This window comes from Mytilus californianus, unplaced genomic scaffold (assembly GCF_021869535.1).
Source record: "Mytilus californianus isolate M0D057914Y unplaced genomic scaffold, xbMytCali1.0.p SCAF_2, whole genome shotgun sequence".
Lineage (NCBI taxonomy): Eukaryota > Metazoa > Mollusca > Bivalvia > Mytilida > Mytilidae > Mytilus > Mytilus californianus.
Window position 1 is genome coordinate 48,997,459 of NW_026262668.1, and position 18,773 is coordinate 49,016,231.

The 18,773-nt window shown below is 31.7% G+C and overlaps 3 protein-coding genes across 7 annotated transcripts in view; 2 read left to right on the forward strand and 1 right to left on the reverse strand.

The window, feature by feature from the left end:
- LOC127729914 (INO80 complex subunit D-like) overlaps positions 1–18,773 on the forward strand; it is a 325,825-nt gene that overhangs the window by 180,740 nt on the left and 126,312 nt on the right. The window lies entirely within an intron of this gene.
- The window catches only part of LOC127729923 (STE20-related kinase adapter protein alpha-like), a 41,807-nt gene that overhangs the window by 8,423 nt on the left and 14,611 nt on the right, over positions 1–18,773 (forward strand). Inside the window, exons 4-8 of one of the 3 annotated variants that reach the window (XM_052237902.1) lie at positions 1,545–1,561; positions 9,275–9,374; positions 15,103–15,221; positions 16,564–16,672; positions 17,727–17,850. In XM_052237902.1, coding sequence (XP_052093862.1) covers positions 1,553–1,561; positions 9,275–9,374; positions 15,103–15,221; positions 16,564–16,672; positions 17,727–17,850 — 461 coding nt within the window. In that variant the 5' untranslated portion in view covers positions 1,545–1,552. Of the gene's footprint in view, positions 1–1,544; positions 1,562–6,658; positions 6,734–9,274; positions 9,375–15,102; positions 15,222–16,563; positions 16,673–17,726; positions 17,851–18,773 lie in introns of all 3 variants that reach the window. The other 2 variants (XM_052237900.1, XM_052237901.1) reach the window with 2 other exon arrangements.
- Positions 3,050–5,181, reverse strand: LOC127729921 (uncharacterized). The gene has a single exon (XM_052237889.1). The coding sequence runs from the start codon at positions 4,918–4,920 to the stop codon at positions 3,229–3,231; it is 1,692 nt and encodes a 563-aa protein (XP_052093849.1). The 5' UTR covers positions 4,921–5,181; the 3' UTR covers positions 3,050–3,228.

Genomic DNA, 18,773 nt, shown 5'->3' on the forward strand with positions numbered 1-18,773 from the left:
CATATTTTTTTCAAAAATTTTCAAATTTCAAATTTTGTAAAAGTTTCAAGAAGTAATCTTCAATTGCACAGTATTGCACAATAGATTTGTAAGATCTTTTACCACATTTATTTTGTGTCAGAAACCTATATCACAATCAAAATTCAGACAGTATCAAGCTTGAATATTATATCCAAATTTGCCCCAACTGTTCAGGGTTCGACTGCTGCAGTGGTATCAGGCTGCACTCAGCGAAGCATTTTATTATTCACATCCAATGGAGAAACTTGACATTAAGCAAGCAAAAATCAATCCAACGGAATTACTTTAATAGCCTTTCATGTGTTTTGAAAAACATTGTAAGAGGTTGGATTTTTATGCCACTGCCGAATCAGAAGGGGCATTAAGTTTCACTCTTGTATGTTGGTACGTCTGTTCGTACGTCCCAAAATTAGATTCCGCTCTCTAACTTTAGTTTGCCCCAACCAAATGTTATGAAACTTATACACAGGGCTTATTACCACCAAACACAGATCAAGTTTGCATTTGGGTGGCGTCACTTTCATAGTTCTTGAGTTATGTCCCTTTGTTAATTGAAAAATTGCAGAATTTGCCATATATTTACAAGTGAGGGCATTCTTCATTTATTTTTACCTCTGATTAAAGCATTTAGTACTGGCCATCAACAAAATTGTCATTTTCTTCATATGTCTTAAGAGACCGCTCTTAAAAATTGATGAATTTTAATTGCAAAAAGAGTAGGAACTCTGAAACTATGATTTCTGTTACTTTAAAATCAATAAAAAATTATTAAAGTTTTTTCCCTTGAGTCAATTATATGAGTCATGGCTCTTTAATTATGAATCCTTTTTCAATTTTTTGCCTTTTTAACATTTTTATCATACACAAAAACATTTTAAATTCAGTAAGATATAATAAATATGGATTTAAGAAAAAGAATATACAGGAATAAAAAGATATGGAAGGGTTCTGAAAATTTATAAACAAACATAATTCTGAGTTATGTTTGAACACTCTGATACTCTCGATTTATTATTATTTGTGGGATACCAATTTTAGTGGATTTCATGGGTTAAGTTAAACCATGAATTTAAATGTTCAACGAAGTACACATTTTTCTGTAGGCTTAGATGCAGAATTTGTCTAAACCATGAAATCAAATATCCATGAAAACACAATTTTTCCTCAATCCACAAAAATTAGTACCCATGAAAAATAAATGAATTCACAGTACTGTAATTGATTATGATATTATTCCAAGAGAATTTGAAAATTACAAATGAACACAAACCGTAGAAGAAAAATAACTTATGAAGGCCGTACTTTGACCTATAATGGTTTACTTTTACAAATTGTGACTTGGATGGAGAGTTGTCTCATTGGCACTCATACCACATCTTATATCTATTTATGGTAAAAAGAAATGAAGAATGGGAATCACCACTAACCTTATCAGTTCTTTCTTAGTATGTACAGAATATTATTTTTGTGTATTGCTCTAGCATGTTTATCCTGCTGACTTTAAACTTTGTTGTTTTCCAAAGTGTATGCAATGGATGTGGTATGTATAACTTGCACTATAGTTACCTACCCTTATAAGAATTAGTATTTGTTTTCATATCATATATGTCAGTCCGTGATAAACTTGCAGAACACTTACATGGCAAAAGGATTTTTGACCTTGTTTACCTTCAAGTGTTATAAATAAAAAAAATTGTTCATGTCCTGCAAGTGTTCTGCAATGTTCATATTTGCTGGACATGACCTAAACTGAAAGGTCATTGACCAAAATGGTAGATTGAGATTTAGGTCAAGAATTTTTTTTACAAAATTAGTTTCAGTCATTTCATTTAGATCCTCAATTGATGTCCTGGATAAAGCCAGAACTAGTTTGTGTTAGCTTTTGAGTGAAATATCCTAAAGTAACATTTTAATACATGTAGTATTTATAGTCATTCCAAATATTGATGCTATAATTATTAATTTTATTTGTTTGTGGAAAACTTAGAATTTTATTAGCCACATCACAGTTCTGGTAGAATTTTTTTAAACATCCTTCTAATGCTACCTTACCTAGATAAATGTCTTAACAGTGGACTTGCAATCTTGTCTGAAGCTGAAGCAAGTTTAATTTGGACTGATCATAAAATGTTGTTTCGAAAGAAAGTTGTCTTTTTATGTTGTACAGCTTTCATTATTGTTACAAATAGTATTTGTTTTCCTTATATCCAAAGCTGCTATAGTAATAAAGGTTATTGAAAGGAATATGTTGATGTATAAACTTGGCAGAATCAGTCTACACTGAATGAAGTATGAAGGCCTTTATCTTATATTTGTAAGTGAAAGGTCAATGTTATATATATACATCAATGAATTCTATATAAAAATCTTTATTGATTTATTAAAATTCTAATAAAATCCTCTAAAAGATATATTTTCATATAGAAATTAATGGATATGCATATTATTTTGGCTGATATAAGAATTCATACTATGTCACAAGACAGAATTATCAGAGTGTACATTTTAGGATATTCCTGTCATGAAATTGACCAATAAAACTTAAGCAGTATGTGATATATCTACTGCTTATTTTTACAATAGGGAAGCAGTTTTGAATTTTTCCAATTTTTTATATTACTTTCAGTTTTTTCTGTGAATTTACTGTTTTCTGATTTTTAGTTGTTTCTGTATTACATGTTTTTGTATTTATTTTTTTTTACTATCATTCAATGTTTGCTAGAACAAATTGAAGAAAAAATTCACTATAGATACTCAAAAAGAATTGTTTCATGAAAAATTTATGAACACACTTAAGGCTGGATTTCTTTTTCTTTTTCCCTTCATTTAATGAAAAAATTGCACAGGGTCTTAACTTGTAAGAAAATGTTATTGATCAGAACATAAATCAGATAGAATGAGTTCAGCTTTTTTAAAAGCTATATCCATATGATTTAAAATACACCAAACAAAACGTTTTACTAGAATATTGCAAACAATTAGAACTTTATACAAGGTCACTAAATTGATTTAAAAAAACAAGTTGAAGTGAGTTCTTCAAATCTTTATTAAGTTTAACATGACAACCTTTGTGTGACATCTTATTATTAGATATATTATAAAACTAAGAAAAATGGAATTATAGCCAGTTTGTAGTTTGTTTATATGAAGCAAAATCTTAATATCAGGCATTAAACGATTTATCAAAAATTAAATGATGACATGCTTTTAACATCCCGATATGGTCACTTCATAAATCTTAGCTTCCTTTGCTGTACTACCGGCTTGTCTAGTACAACCAATGTAGACCTGTCCTGTTGGAGTAAGGGCAAGGGAGAATGGATGTAGTATTCCTATGTCTTTAGTGTTGTACCATGATATTAGGCAGCCATTACTATTCAGAATATGTATGATTTCTGTATCCAAATCAGTCACCATGACATTGTCTCTTGATGTTGTTACTATTCTTTGTGGTTTAAATGATTTGTGTTTGTTGATTTTTGGATCTCCGTTATATGAATGGATCATATCGCTTCCTTTAACCAACACTACCACTCTACCTTTTTTACCTTTGTGAAAATCTACCAGCTGTATATTCCCATTACTGGTACTGGTGATACTCCTGGGGTAAGAAAATAAAGGTTGATTATGTTTATCGTGTTCATACACAGTTTCATGGTCTCCCTTGTCGTTTATAAGAAAAACCGCTTTTCTTCGAAGCTTCTCGCTAATACCTACTACTATAACCTTGTTACCACTGGTAGTGTGGATACTTATAGGGACCAGCGGATCCACGTCAAAATCGGTATCTATCAGTTTACCAGTAGTAATATTGAGTTTTTGTAGTCTGGATTTACCGTGAACAGAAAGAAGGATATCGTTAGATTGGGTTATTGCCATACCATAGACAGTCATTTTAAAGTTAGATACCACAGTGAGTTTTCTCCCTCTTGGTTCTGCGTTTATAATACAACCATCTGAACTTGAATTTATCCAGACCGCATTGTCAACACATGGAATGATTTGTGAAACTCTAGAAAGTTCTGTCTGATATTCTTGAAGGATTTTAAAGGCAATGCTTAATTTCTCTGGACTCTCTTCACTTTGTAGCACTCCAACATTAGATTGAGTGATCTCCCCTGGAAAAAAGTTTGGTATGGAATTATATGAAGAATGTGATTTTGGTAGTAGCACTTCTTTTGATTTGTAACTTCTGCCGACTTCTGAAAAAAACTTTGCGACATCTTGAGTTTTGATTAAAATCTCAACTTCCCTGTTTTTCTCATTAGCATACTCCATGGATTTTGATAAGATATGAAGGTCTGTGTCAATTGATTTCAAAATAGCTTTCAGATGTTCGTCAACTTCAACTTTAAGTTCTTCAATATATTTGTCAATTGCCTTTTTCAATGCATTTCCATGATTCAGAATATTAGGAATAACTTTGTTATACTTCGCATTTTCAGCATTCTTACATTGTTCCAAATGCTTTTTTCTGGTAATTGCTTTTTCTTTTTCCATTTTAATATTACTTTGTCCTTCTTTCAGTCCATCTAATTTTATATTATATGCTTCACTGATCTCAATAAGGTCATTTGCATGTTTCTTATGAACTTTAGACACACAAGTCGGACACACTAGACTGTCACATCTCTTGCAAAAAAGACAGCAGGATTGTGCAGAGTGGTCGGTGCATTTAATATTTGTAAAATCCAAATTTTCACTGTGCAGACCAACATCTTTAATACTTATGACCTTATGATCCTGAGCATTTTTAATTCTAAGATGTCTTCCTTCTTTACACTTGTCACAGATAAAAAGTCCGCAGTCTACACATTTCCACTTAATATTTTTCTTAGAATCACATAAATGACAGTTTATAGGTATCTGACTTTTATGAACAGATTGAAAATACGCCATTTTATATTTCCCAAAGTATTCCACTTCAATTTTTTATGTTATTGCACTATGTTACATAACTTATTTATTCATAAAAAGAACGGATTATATTTATACCCCTAATATATAACATGCAGGTAACTAAGCAATTAGAAATCTTTCGCATGATCAACTTGACTTTTTCCTGATAAATCTAATAGGTCATGTACTGTATATAGCTGCTGACAGATTAACGAATTTAAACAATGTAAATAATCAATCCTATTGTTAGGTAATATTTCAAACTTTAGAGACGCTATGTTGTATATGATTCATGGATTTAGTGTTTAAAGGTGAACCACAAATTAAAGTTTTTCAACAAATTACATATTTTCTTTACACTTCTGTGCAGTTTTTGTTCATACCGTAAAATCAAGTAACCATGAAAAATACAATTTTCCGTAGATTTATAAAAATTGGTATCCATTCAAATGAATAAATCCGTACTATAATACCTGTTCATAACAATAGTGCAGTCAAGTAAAATGTATAATTAAAATTTTGTAACAAAGCAAGGCTGACTAATTAACAAAAAAAAGTACCGGTAAACAATTTTATATTTAGTCTTGATTGTCATTCATTATTCAATTACCTGATTAGACCTATTTGAAATATATATTTGGTACACTATTGCATGAGTACATTTTTTCTAAAGGGCACAATTCTCTCACCCTCTTTTCGTTAAGAATCACTTTCAGAAATCAAGTATAAATCTGCAAATATTAGGCTGGTATTCTGTGAATAATCTCAAGATGCATACTTAGATCTCAGTATTTTAGGGATCATGTTAGTGGTTAAGTTTCTTGTTGATTATATTCATTTCAGATCTTGATGATGTCCTGTGATGTCTGTTTGTTTGTACAAATGTAGTTATTATCATTAAAGTCTTTTGAAGGTTAAAGTTTTGAGATGGACAGTTTATCTTTCAGTAGCTTCTGAAATAATTATTTGTTTTAGTGGGATATATGTAAAAAGTAAAATCACAAAAATACTGAACTCCGAGGAAAATTCAAAAAGGAAAGTCCCCAATCAAATGAAAGAAGAACTGTTCAAAGCTGCTAACCTTTCCAGAGTATCTGAGTTTTCTTAATTTTTAGTATTTTATTTAGTTATTTTGTGGATGGTAGATTAGGAGGTGGTAGAGGGCCTAAGAAAATCAATTCTTTTGCATTAAATTGTAAAAAAAAAATTTGGCTGTCTACGCTAGACAATTATTTACAGTTTTGCACCATTATTCCCCCCTTTCCTCGGACTCTTGGTCCACACATGGTTGTTTGATATTTTTGTTTTTAGCTCACCTTAAACAAAAGGTACATATGAGCTATTACCAGTACTTGCAAGTGTCATAATGTAGTTAAAGCATATTTTATCATCTAAATTAGAATTAGATTATACAAGAGTAATTTCAACTCACTAGAACTCTCCCTAAACTAGTATAACACATTCAATGTAATTAAATTATTTTTATTAAACTTGCTAGTCATCTTTCGACTTATTGAAATGAATTAAAAAAAAAAAATGAATATGAGAGTTTTTTCTCCAATCGTTTTGAAAAAAGGACTATCAAAGGAACCTTCCAAGCTGCAACGTCATGTGAATGAGATCAACACACTAAATAAATGTATTGATGTGTGAGGTATAATAATATAGGTGCACGTAGCATGTTGTAATTTTATTGTAATTCATTACTTTCTCTATTTCATGTTTATCCTATTTTCAGAACTGTGCTTGTACCAAATCTCACACTCATGAATCTCCAGCTAATGCACCTTATTCTAGAAAACCTCATCCTCTGGTGAGTGGAGCATGATGGGTAAAAAAATCTTACCTTTCTCATGAATACAAAATAGATAATTTTCTTTCAAGTGTAATTTTGATGTGAATTGTGTAATTTGTTGTTTTTTTGTCGAGCCTGCGACTTTTGTCGCAGAAAGCTCGACATAGGGATAGCGATCCGGCGGCGGCGGCGGCGGCGGCGTTAGCTAACTTCTTAAAAGCTTTATATTTTAGAAGATGGAAGACCTGGATGCTTCATACTTTGTATATGGATGCCTCATGTTACGAAGTTTCCGTCAGTCACATGTCCAATGTCCTTGACCTCATTTTCATGGTTCAGTGACTACTTGAAAAAAAAAGTTCAGATTTTTTGTAATATTAAATTCTCTCTTATTATAAGTAATAGGATAACTATATTTGGTATGTGCGTACCTTGCAAGGTCCTCATGCCCGTCAGACAGTTTTCACTTGACCTCGACCTCATTTCATGGATCAGTGAACAAGGTTAAGTTTTCGTGGTCAAGTCCATATCTCAGATACTATAAGCAATAGGTCTAGTATATTCGGTGTATGGAAGGACTGTAAGGTGTACATGTCCAACTGGCAGGTGTCATCTGACCTTGACCTCATTTTCATGGTTCAGTGGTCAAAGTTAAGTTTTTGAGTTTTGGTCTTTCTTTCTAATACTGCATGCAATAGGTCAGCTATATTTGGTGTATGGAATGATTGTAAGGTGTCCATGTCTAGCTGGCAGGTGTCATCTGACCTTGACCTCATTTTCATGGTTCAGTGGTCAAAGTTAAGTTTTTGAGTTTTGGTCTTTCTTTCTAATACTGCATGCAATAGGTCAGCTATATTTGGTGTATGGAATGATTGTAAGGTGTACATGTCTAGCTGGCAGGTGTCATCTTACCTTGACCTCATTTTCATGGTTCAGTGGTCAAAGTTAAGTTTTTGAGTTTTGGTCTTTTTTTCTAATACTATATGCAATAGTTCAACTATATTTGGTGTATGGAAATATTTTATGATCTATATGTCAGTTACGCAGGTTTTATTTGACCTTGACCTCATTTTCAAGGTTCATTGCTCAGTGTTAAGTTTTTGTGTTTTCGTCTGTTTTTCTTAAACTATAAGCAATAGGTCAACTATATTTGTTGTATGGAAGAATTGTTAGCTGTACATGCCTGCCTAGCATGGTTCATCTGACCTTGACCTCATTTTCATGGTTCATTGGTCAATGTTTAGTTTACTTGGTTAATGTTAAGTTTATGTGACAGTTGTAATAAAGCTTTATATTTAGGACTATCAACATAATATCAATGATTAGTAAAGAAGGCGAGACATTTCAGCGTGTGCACTCTTGTGTTACTATGACAGGATGCATGATATTTTTTACAACCAAAATGATAGAAGTGTTAACCAATTTAGCAATTTATTGATTTTTTTATTCTGGTTTTGGATACTTAGATTTTAAACTCCTCCTGGTTAATCGTTTTTACTTATTCATTTAAGCAAAATGAAGCAGGATTAACTTATCAATGTATTATTTCTGAAAAAAAATACAGTTCTTTGACTATAAAATACTGCCATAGATAAAGGGTTGATTTTTTTTTATTACAAAAAAGTTCTTTTTGTTGTTGTCAGTAGGAATAAACTGACATTAAATTACTGAATTATTCTATCAACCTAAATATTTTGAAAGGTCTGTTGTGTTCGCAATAAACAATTATGAAAGGTCCATACTTAACATAAAACATATTTAAGGGTCAAGAACATTGGGCTTGCTTTATTTTTAGCTCCTTTACTACATTTTCAATTTAATGTCAAAGTACAGTGAAAATATATGAATAAATTTTTATGCCTGCACCGTAGCGGAGGGGGCATTAAGTTTTACCCTTGTTTTTTCAAAGACTGGCTCCTATTCTTTTGAGTTTTGTGGAAAGATTTTAATTTCCTTAGCAGCAACCAATTTAAAGTTCCATTTATTGAATGTCACTTTCCCTGGCTATTATCATAAATTAAAAAATTGAAATGAATTTAAAAATTAAGTTTAGATTCTAGGTCCACAGTACCATATTAAAAATTATATGATTGATTGATGAACTTTTAACGCTGCATCATCACAATCAGGCTATGGTGTGGCCAAAAGTTTGTTAGAATAACATTAAAAATCATAAGAATTGTTAAACCAGTGGTGACTTGTATAGAACTTTTGTGTCTTAAACCTTATTGAAATTTTAGTGAATCAGTACCAAAACCCTCTGTCTTAGAATTTAGTCCTAATTTGCTTTTATTCAAAATTATTTGTAGGTAAATTATGAGAAATTTTTTTTTTGTATCTAAATTTAGTCATATATAGCATGATAATCTGACATTAGAAAGGAGGAAATTTTTGTTAATTTTGATTAGACACTGTTCTTCCCAGAGCTGTGTTAAGCATGCAATATTAGACTGTTTCACCCTTTTGCAAGAAATTGCCTTTTTCACAATTTTGTTAAGTTTGCAGAGGTGACACAGAGTTTAATTATTCCCCTGTTTAGCTAAGTTGTCTTCTTTTCAGAAATCAACAAACAAAGATGACTTAGACAGTAATGGGGATGTAGGAAGAATGATGGAATATGTTGCTGATCCATCATTATATGAACTATATACAGTTATAGGTATGTCAAAATCATTACATGAATTATATACAGTTATTGGTATGTCAAAATCATTGAATGAATTATATGCAGTTATAGGTATGTCAAAATCATTACATGAATTATATACAGTTATTGGTATGTCAAAATCATTGAATGAATTATATGCAGTTATAGATATGTCAAAATCATTCATTATTACATTGGTTGGAATGAAATACTGTCATTTCCCTGTCTAATATAAACAGAAAACCTATGAATTATATAGTACCGGGTACTATTGTTACAAAATAACACAAATATCTCAAGTTTTTGGTCCTGATTGGATTACCTTTAACAAGAATGGCAAATGATTGGAATTTACAGTACCAGTTTTTAAAATGTTCTAGAAATTAATTGTACACAGAGAAAACTCAATCTTGTTGAATCTGTTATATTTTCCATACAGTTGATGTTTCCTTTGGTTATGGAATGATTGTTAAGGTGTACATGTCTATTTGGCAGGTTTCATCTGACCTTGACCTCATTTTCATGGTTCATTGATCAATGTTAAGTTTTCATGGTTGTGTCTGTTTTTGTCGCCTGCACAGTTTGCGAGATTTAGGTATTACTATCCAGCGGCGGCGTAAACTGTTTGTATAAAGCTTTATATTTCAGAAGATAGAAGACCTGGATGCTTCATACCTTGTATGCAGATACCTTATGTTACAAAGTTTCCATCTGTCATATGCCCATTGTCCTTGACCTCATTTTCATGGTTCAGTGGCTGCTTGAAAAAAAATTTACAGTTTTTTTGTCATGTGAATTTCTCACTTATTATGAGTAATAGGATAACTATATTTTGTACATAGGTTCCTTTCAACATCTACATGTCCGTCAGACAGGGTTAACCTGACCTCGACCTTAATTCATGGATCAGTGATCAAGGTTAAAGTTACGTGATTAGGTCCGTTTCTCAGACACTACAAGCAGCAGGTCAACTATATGTGGTGTATGGAATGATTGTAAGGGGTACATGTCAGACTGGCAGGTTTCATCTGAACTTGACCTCATTTTCATGGTTCGTTGGTCATTGTTAATTTTTTGTGTTTTGGTCTGTTTTTCAAGTACTGTAAGCAATAGGTCAACTTTATTTGGTGTATGGAATGATTGTAAGGTGTACATGTCTGTCTAGCTGGTGTCATCTGACCTTGACCTCATTTTAATGGTTCATTGGTCAATGTTAAGTTTTTGTGTTTTGGTCTGTTTTTCGAGTACTATAAGCAATAGGTGAAATATATTTGGTTTATGGAACGATTGTTATGTATACATGTCTGTCTAGTGGGTGTCGTCTGACCTTTACCTCATTTTCATGGTTCATTGGTCAATGTTAAGTTTTTGTGTTTTGGTCTGTTTTTCAAATACAAATAGCAATAGGTCAACTATAATTGGTGTATGGAGTGATTGTAAGGTGTACATGTCTGTCTAGCCAGTATCATCTGACCTTGACCTCATTTCCATGGTTCATTGGTTAACATTTAGTTTTTGTGTTTTGATCTGTTTTTCGATTACCAGCAATGGGTCAACTATATTTGGTGTATGGAATAATTGTAAGGTGTACATGTCTGTGTGATAGTTTTTATCTGACCTTGACCTCATTGTCATGGATCTTTAAGAATGTTAAGTTTATGTGATACTTGTGGTAAAACCTTTATCTTTAAGACTTTCAACATAAGATCAATGGTCAGTAAAACAGGCAAACATTTCAGCGTGTGCACTCTTGTTCAAATACTATAATCAATATAGGTCAACTATATTTTGTGTATTGAATGATTGCATGGTGTACATGTTGTCTGGCAGAGTTCATCTGACCTTGACCTCATTTTATTGGTTCATTGGTCAATGTTTAGTTTTCATTATAAGGTTTGTTTCTCATATGCTTTAAGCAACAGGCTAACTATATTTGGTGTATGGTATGATTGTAACATGTCCATGTCTGTCTGGCAGGGTTCACCTTACCTTGACCTCATTTACATTGATGATTGATGCAATCAAATTAGAATTAAATCCTTTAATTGTTTTAAGGCCTTGATTCACAACATATCAGAACTGGAGCAATTAAAGGATTTAATTTTAATTTGATTGTCATTGATAATATTAAGTTATTGTGAAACTTATAGGTTACAATCAACCATTAAATATTATATGTGCAGCCATTTTATGAAGATAACATGGTATTCAGAATTAAGAGGATGGGTAATCCTGATTGGTTGATATGTGCACCCGTTTTTTTTTATTATTAGACTTTGTGCACTCTGCATTCTACCAAAGGCAAGATAATATGTTTTCCTTAGCCCTAAAGGAACTGATCATGAGATGTCTTTTCTACGCTAGGATGAGACACATGTTTTTAAGTGCATAATTGATAGGCAAGGGAGATAAGTACAAATTACGTTAAGAAAAGCCACGGGAACCTATATTTTTTGGACCAAAAAATACTGTCCGAATAATTTTTTATACGACCGCAAAAATTAAAAATTTTTTGGTCGTATATTGGTATGACGTTGGCGTCGTCGTCGTCGTCGTCGTCTGGCGTCGTCCGAAGACACATTGGTTTTCGCACTCTAACTTTAGTTTAAGTGAATGGATCTCCATGAAATTTCACCATAAGGTTCAATACCACGAAAGGAAGGTTGGGATTGATTTTGGGGGTTATGGTACCAACAGTTAAGGAATTAGGGGCCAAAAAGGGGCCAAAAATAAGCATTTTTGTAATTTTCAGACAATAACTTGTGTGTAAGTGTATAGATCTCTCTGACATTGTACCACAAGGTTCCATATCACAAAGGGAAGGCTGTAATTGATTTTGGGGGTAATTGCCTCAAAATTTTAGGAATTAGGGGCAAAAAAAGGGGCAAAAAACAAGCATTTTTCTAGTTTCATGACAATAACTTGTGTGTAAGTGTTTGGATATTTCTGAAATTGTACTACAAGGTTCCATATCACAAAGGGAAAGCTGGAATTGAGTTTGGGGGTAATTGCCCGAAACGTTTAGGAATTGGGGGCCAAAAAGGGGCCAAAAATAAGCATTTTTCTAGTTTCCAGACAATAACTTGTGTTCAAGTGTATGGATCTCTCTGAAATTGTACTGCAAGGTACCATACCACAAAGGGAAGGCTGGGATTGAGTTTGGGGGTGATGAATCATAAGGGGGTTAAAAAAATTTGGGGGGGGAGATTTTTTTTTTTTTTTTTTTTCTTTTTTTCCTTTTTTTTTTCTTTTAAAATTTTCCATTTTAAGTTGATTATTTCTGATTTATATTTAAAAGCAAATAATAATGATATGGTAGGAGATACACACCAAACAGGATGTGTAAATTATTATATAATAAGTATTGTGCAATAGCAAGAAATTTTCAATTGCACAGTATTGCACAATAGCAAGAAATCTTCAATTGCACAGTATTGCGCAATAGCAAGAAATCTTCAATTGCACAGTATTGCGCAATAGCAAGAAATATCCAATAGCACAATATTGCGCAATAGCAAGAAATTGTCAATTGTACAGTATTGCGCAATAGCAAGAAATATTCAATTGCACAGTGTTGTGCAAAAGAAGATACTTCGTATAAATTGCTTATTTCTTGATCAATTTCAATGGGGTTTTATTCTTGAATTCTTGGGGTTCTTTAATATGCTGAATCTAACCGTGTATTAAGTTTTTGGATTTTGGGCCCCGTTTTTAAATTGGTCCACATTGAGGTCCAAAGGGTCCAAAATTTAACTTTGTTTGATTTCATCAAAAATTGAATTATTGGGGTTCTTTGATATGCCGAATCTAACCGTGTATTTAGATTTTTAATTTGGGGTCCCGTTTTTTAAATTGGTCTACATTAAGGTCCAAAGGGTCCAAAATTAAACTTAATTTGATTTTAACAAAAATTGAATTCTTGGGGTTCTTTGATATGCTGAATCTAAACATGTGTTTAGATTTTTGATTATGGGCCCAGTTTTCAAGTTGGTCCAAGTTGGGGTCCAAAATTAAACTTTGTTTGATTTCAACAAAAATTGAATATATGGGGTTATTTGATATGCAAAATCTAAACATGTATTTAGATTTTAGATTTTTGGCCCAGTTTTCAAGTTGGTCCAAATTGGGGTCCAAAATTAAACTTTGTTTGATTTCAACAAAAATTGAATATATGGGGTTCTTTGATATGCTGAATCTTACCATGTATTTAGATTTTTTATTTGTGGGCCTGCTATCAAATTGGTTCATATTGAGGTCAAAAGGGTCCAAAATTAAACTTTGTTTGATTTCATAAAAAATTGAATTATTGGGGTTCTTTGATATGCCAAATCTAACTGTGTATTTAGATTTTTAATTTTGGGTCCTGTTTTTTAAATTGGTCTACATTAAGGTCCAAAGGGTCCAAAATTAAACTTAGTTTGATTTTAACAAAAATTGAATTTTTGGGGTTCTTTGATATGCTGAATCTAAACATGTGTTTAGATTTTTAATTATGGGACCAGTTTTCAAGTTGGTCCAAGTTGGGGTCCAAAATTAAACTTTGTTTGATTTCAACAAAAATTGAATATATGGGGTTCTTTGATATGCTGAATCTAAACATGTATTTAGATTTTAGATTTTTGGCCCAGTTTTCAAGTTGGTCCAAATTGGGGTCCAAAATTAAACTTTGTTTGATTTCAACAAAAATTGAATATATGGGGTTCTTTGATATGCTGAATCTTACCATGTATTTAGATTTTTTATTTGTGGGCCCGCTATCAAATTGGTTCATATTGAGGTCAAAAGGGTCCAAAATTAAACTTTGTTTGATTTCATCAAAAATTGAATAATTGGGGTTCTTTGATATGCCAAATCTAACCGTGTTTTTAGATTTTTAATTTTGGGTCCCGTTTTTTAAATTTGTCTACATTAAGGTCCAAAGGGTCCAAAATTAAACTTAGTTTGATTTTAACAAAAATTGAATTCTTCGGGTACTTTGATATGCTGAATCTAAACATGTGTTTAGATTTTTGATTATGGGACCAGTTTTCAAGTTTGTCCAAGTTGGGGTCCAAAATTAAACTTTGTTTGATTTCAACAAAAATTGAATATATGGGGTTCTTTGATATGCTGAATCTAACCATGTATTTTGATTTTGGACATTGGACCATAATAGGTAAATTAAAAAAATTGAAGTTCTTAGACCACATTCTTTCTGTGTCAGAAACCTATGCTGTGTCAAATATTTAATCACAATCCAAATTCAGAGCTGTATCAAGCTTGAATGTTGTGTCCATACTTGCCCCAACTGTTCAGGGTTCGACCTCTGCGGTCGTATCAAGCTGCGCCCAGCGAAGCATTTTATTTTTAATTGTAGCAAGGTTTCGTTAAAAATATCAACTTTCTAAAGTCTGTATCTCGAAAAAGGCTATCATTGTCGCCTATGGGGAAATTAATTGTTTATTGCAATCTGTAGTAAAATCTTCATATTGCAGACTTTCAGCAAGTAAAGCAGGCGAGAATTTTCAGCGTTTGCACTCTTGTTATACTTGATAGTATTTGGTCTTTATTAGCCAAAATAGATACTAAGTATCTTATTGTGGTATCTGTATACTTAAACTATATTTTTGCTAATTGTATAATGAACACCTGCATGAGTTTATATATAAATTTATTATAAATTAAGATAGTCAATTTTATATAATGCTCATCATTTTTAGATACAACTTATATTTGACCTTTTTGTTGTTGTTTATTACAGGTAAAGGTTGTGAAGAAGCCATTACAATTACATTTACTCGGTACACACCCACAGGAGAGATTGTAGCTGTGAAGAGGATTGACTTGGATCATTATCCTCATGATGTCTCAGTATTACAGGTAAGTCATACCGATGTTTCAGTATAACAGGTAAGTCATACCGATGTTTTGGTATTACAGGTAAGTCATACCTATGTTTCGGTATTACAGGTAAGTCATACTGATATTTCAGTATTACAGGTAAGTCATACTGATGTTTCAGTATTACAGGTAAGTCATACTGATGTTTCGGTATTACAGGTATGTTAAACCCGATGTTTCAGTATTACAGGTAAGTCATACCGATGTTTCAGTATTACAGGTAAGTCATACCGATGTTTCAGTATTACAGGTAAGTCATACCTGTTTTTAAAAGACTTTGTGTAAAGTGATCAACTTATTTAGATATAATTACGAATGAATTTAATCATATAATAGATAAATACATAATTCTAAGCTGATGTATACTTTTCTGGATACAGTTATGTTTTTTTTTAATCAACTAGGATCAGTTTCCTCAGCTCCTCATTGGTCCAAACGTCATAAATAAAAGAGGCCGTATATCTGATGGCATAATAAAGAAATATGAATAAAAGCAGATGCAGGGTATACATTCAATGAGACAGCAACCCAACAACACAAATAAAATTAAAAAACATATTATTATTCTAGAATCATTAAAAAAGACCAGTTAGATCAGTTGACATGTTGTCTAGAAACTATTATAGAAACAGATTCTTTCACTGGATTTTGTGCAAAACAACATTTCTGCATTCTAAACATTTAATTTTCAAATATTTGATTATTGGAAAAGCATCACATTTTACACTTGGAAAATTTAAAGGTCTGCTGAGGATAAAGTTTGTATCTCACTAGAGGCAATAGAAAGATTCTATATATGGATGTATCTTATGGGTAATTCCTAGCTCTTTGTTTTTATGTTTTTATGTTAAATGTTTTTATGAATACAATATACTGAAACCTTATTTACCTTCTAGTTATTGTCTCTGCTGCGACGAAAATTGCAGAATATGAACATTGAATCAAGACATAGGCATCCTGTTTCTGACAGATGTTTACTGTGTATAGGATTTGTGTACAGTGTATGAATGTATAGTCTGGCAATAACTTAATTCAAAGTTATATATGTTCTCAGATCTGCCTTAACCTCATGTTTACACATGATTGTACGTGAAAAATAAAATACGAAAATGCTGAATGTTTAAAACATGACTTATTATTACCAAAGATACAGCTATTTTATTAATCGTTATTAGTTTTTTGCATAACACTTTCTGAAAACAACACTACAGCCTAGGTTCTGACCTGTTCCAACTTGGGATGAAAGAAAGCATCATTATCATTAACAAATATAGTTTAGTTGAATACTGATAACATAGATTTATATACAAATATTTTTCAGAATGAGATAATCCTGTCCAGACAGCTACACCATGAAAATATTCTACCAACTAGAGCAACTTTTGTTACAAATAATGAAATCTGGTCAATCTTGCCAATCATGGCATATGGTTAGTATGTAATTAGTTTTTATAATGCCACATATGTGTGCTCATCTTAGGCACACACATTTTTGAAGGGCCCAAAGCACTGAAGGGATAAATCATCACTGCAGTGGAACTTTTTATCCTTTTTTATACCTCATTCCCTGTTTTTCTTCAATGGACAGTACTGTAATTCAGAATTTGACATTTATATGTCGGAATCTTTTACAACCAACAATAATGCAGATTAATTGATGTGTTTCTTGACATGGGTATCAAAGAAATTTTTCAGGAGTAAATGTTTTTATAATTTTAAAAGACAGGAAAAAAATCAGAAATTTCACCAAATTGTTTGTGGAAGATGTATTTGTTGAAAGTGAAAAATAAAGAATATTTACAATCCTATTAGATTTGATTTCTCTTGAATGGTTACTATAAAATGCTTCTTATAATTTCTACACACATTAAAAGATATAAGTCATTGGAAAAGTAAGGTAGTGATTTTTACATATTATTAATTTTCTCTGTTTAATTTTGAATGAACTGTAAATTGTAAAGAGGACTGCTTGCAATCAAGTCACAGTAAAAGTATTTTTATATTTTTTATTTTTGAGGAAAGATTTGTTTCCTGTTAATTCAGAAGTTATTGCATGCATTTATTATTGCGATTTTTGAACAATAGACAAAAATGTGAGATAAATTATTGCGATTTCAGGAAAATTTGCATATTGATATATATGTATCAGATATCAGAATGCGAGTTTTTATTATTGCAATAATCACCAAGTCACATTATTCGCATTAATAACAACCTTGCAATAATATCTGAATTTACAGTATATCATTGGTGGTTGGTTGAAAGGTATTAGCTGAATGCATCATCTGACATCATGAAAACTTTGCATCAATCTAAACTATAGAGTATTGCTCTGAACTTAACATGGAGTCATTTACACTCGGATGAAATTAGTATCTTTACCTGTTTTCAAATATATATACCAAAAGGTGAAGCTCAGAAGTAATATTTGACCTATGCAAAAAACAAACAAGACCCTCTCATTATCAGAATATTATTTTACAGGGTCTTGTAAAGATTTACTTCATGCCTATTTTGGAAATGGGTTATCAGAGTTAGCAGTAGCCTACATAATGAGAGATGTAATCCAAGGTATAGAATATTTACACAGCAAAGGTATTATACATAGGTATGTTAGTACTATAAGCACTGCTCAGCTTTTTAGAGTTCTCATTATCTGTTATTTATTTTGGCAGTTTTTCATTGCTGATTTAGATAGTTCCCACCTAACAGCAAGAACATTACAGATTAAAGCATTGAGTTCAGTGTTATTCTTTCATGTCATTTAAATGCACTACATGCATGTATTTCAAGAAAAGTATGTAAGGGTAATCATATAATAAAAAAAATGTTGAATTCTTTCTACAAATAGTGTCATTATGATAACAATATGAAAAATAGTACCAGAATAAAAATAAGAAGATGTGGTATGATTGCCAGTGAGACAACTCTTCAACCAGAGACCAAATGAAGAAGTAGATAACATATTTTAAGGAAGACCACAGGTAAAAAATACAATGAATTGGGACAATAAACATGGAGACTCAACAAATAATTGATAAAATCTAGTGTTGATTTAGGCACATTTAGGTCCGTATAATCAGTCAGGGGCGTTACTTAAACAAGTAATTTTTTTAGTTACTTATATAGGTCATTTTTGTTTTTAAGAATTATAAAATAACTCAATAGAGTTATTTTAAATTTCAATAAAAGCATGTTCTAAATGTAGTTTTCGTGAATTTTTACCTCATTTAATATCATAAAATTAAGAATTTATTACTGTGACTTTACTGTTAGTGTTGCTCTCCACCTATTGCAATTTATTAAAAATTCTGACCAAATTGCAATTTGTTTTATAAAACCAAACTGTTCAACTGGTCAGAAATTTGAACAAACTGCTGTAGAAAACCACAGTCAAGTCGTGAAAGTGCAAGGTGATAAAATAAAGCATACTTACAATCCTATAAGACTTTAATTCCACTTAATGTTATTCATACTTGCCAACCTCTGACAATGAAAAATCATGTCATGACATGACATGACATGTCAAAA

What these genes read in the sequence shown, in the direction of transcription:
- LOC127729921 (XM_052237889.1), bottom strand. Translation starts at nt 4,920, where the DNA reads ATGGCGTATTTTCAATCTGTTCATAAAAGTCAGATACCTATAAACTGT.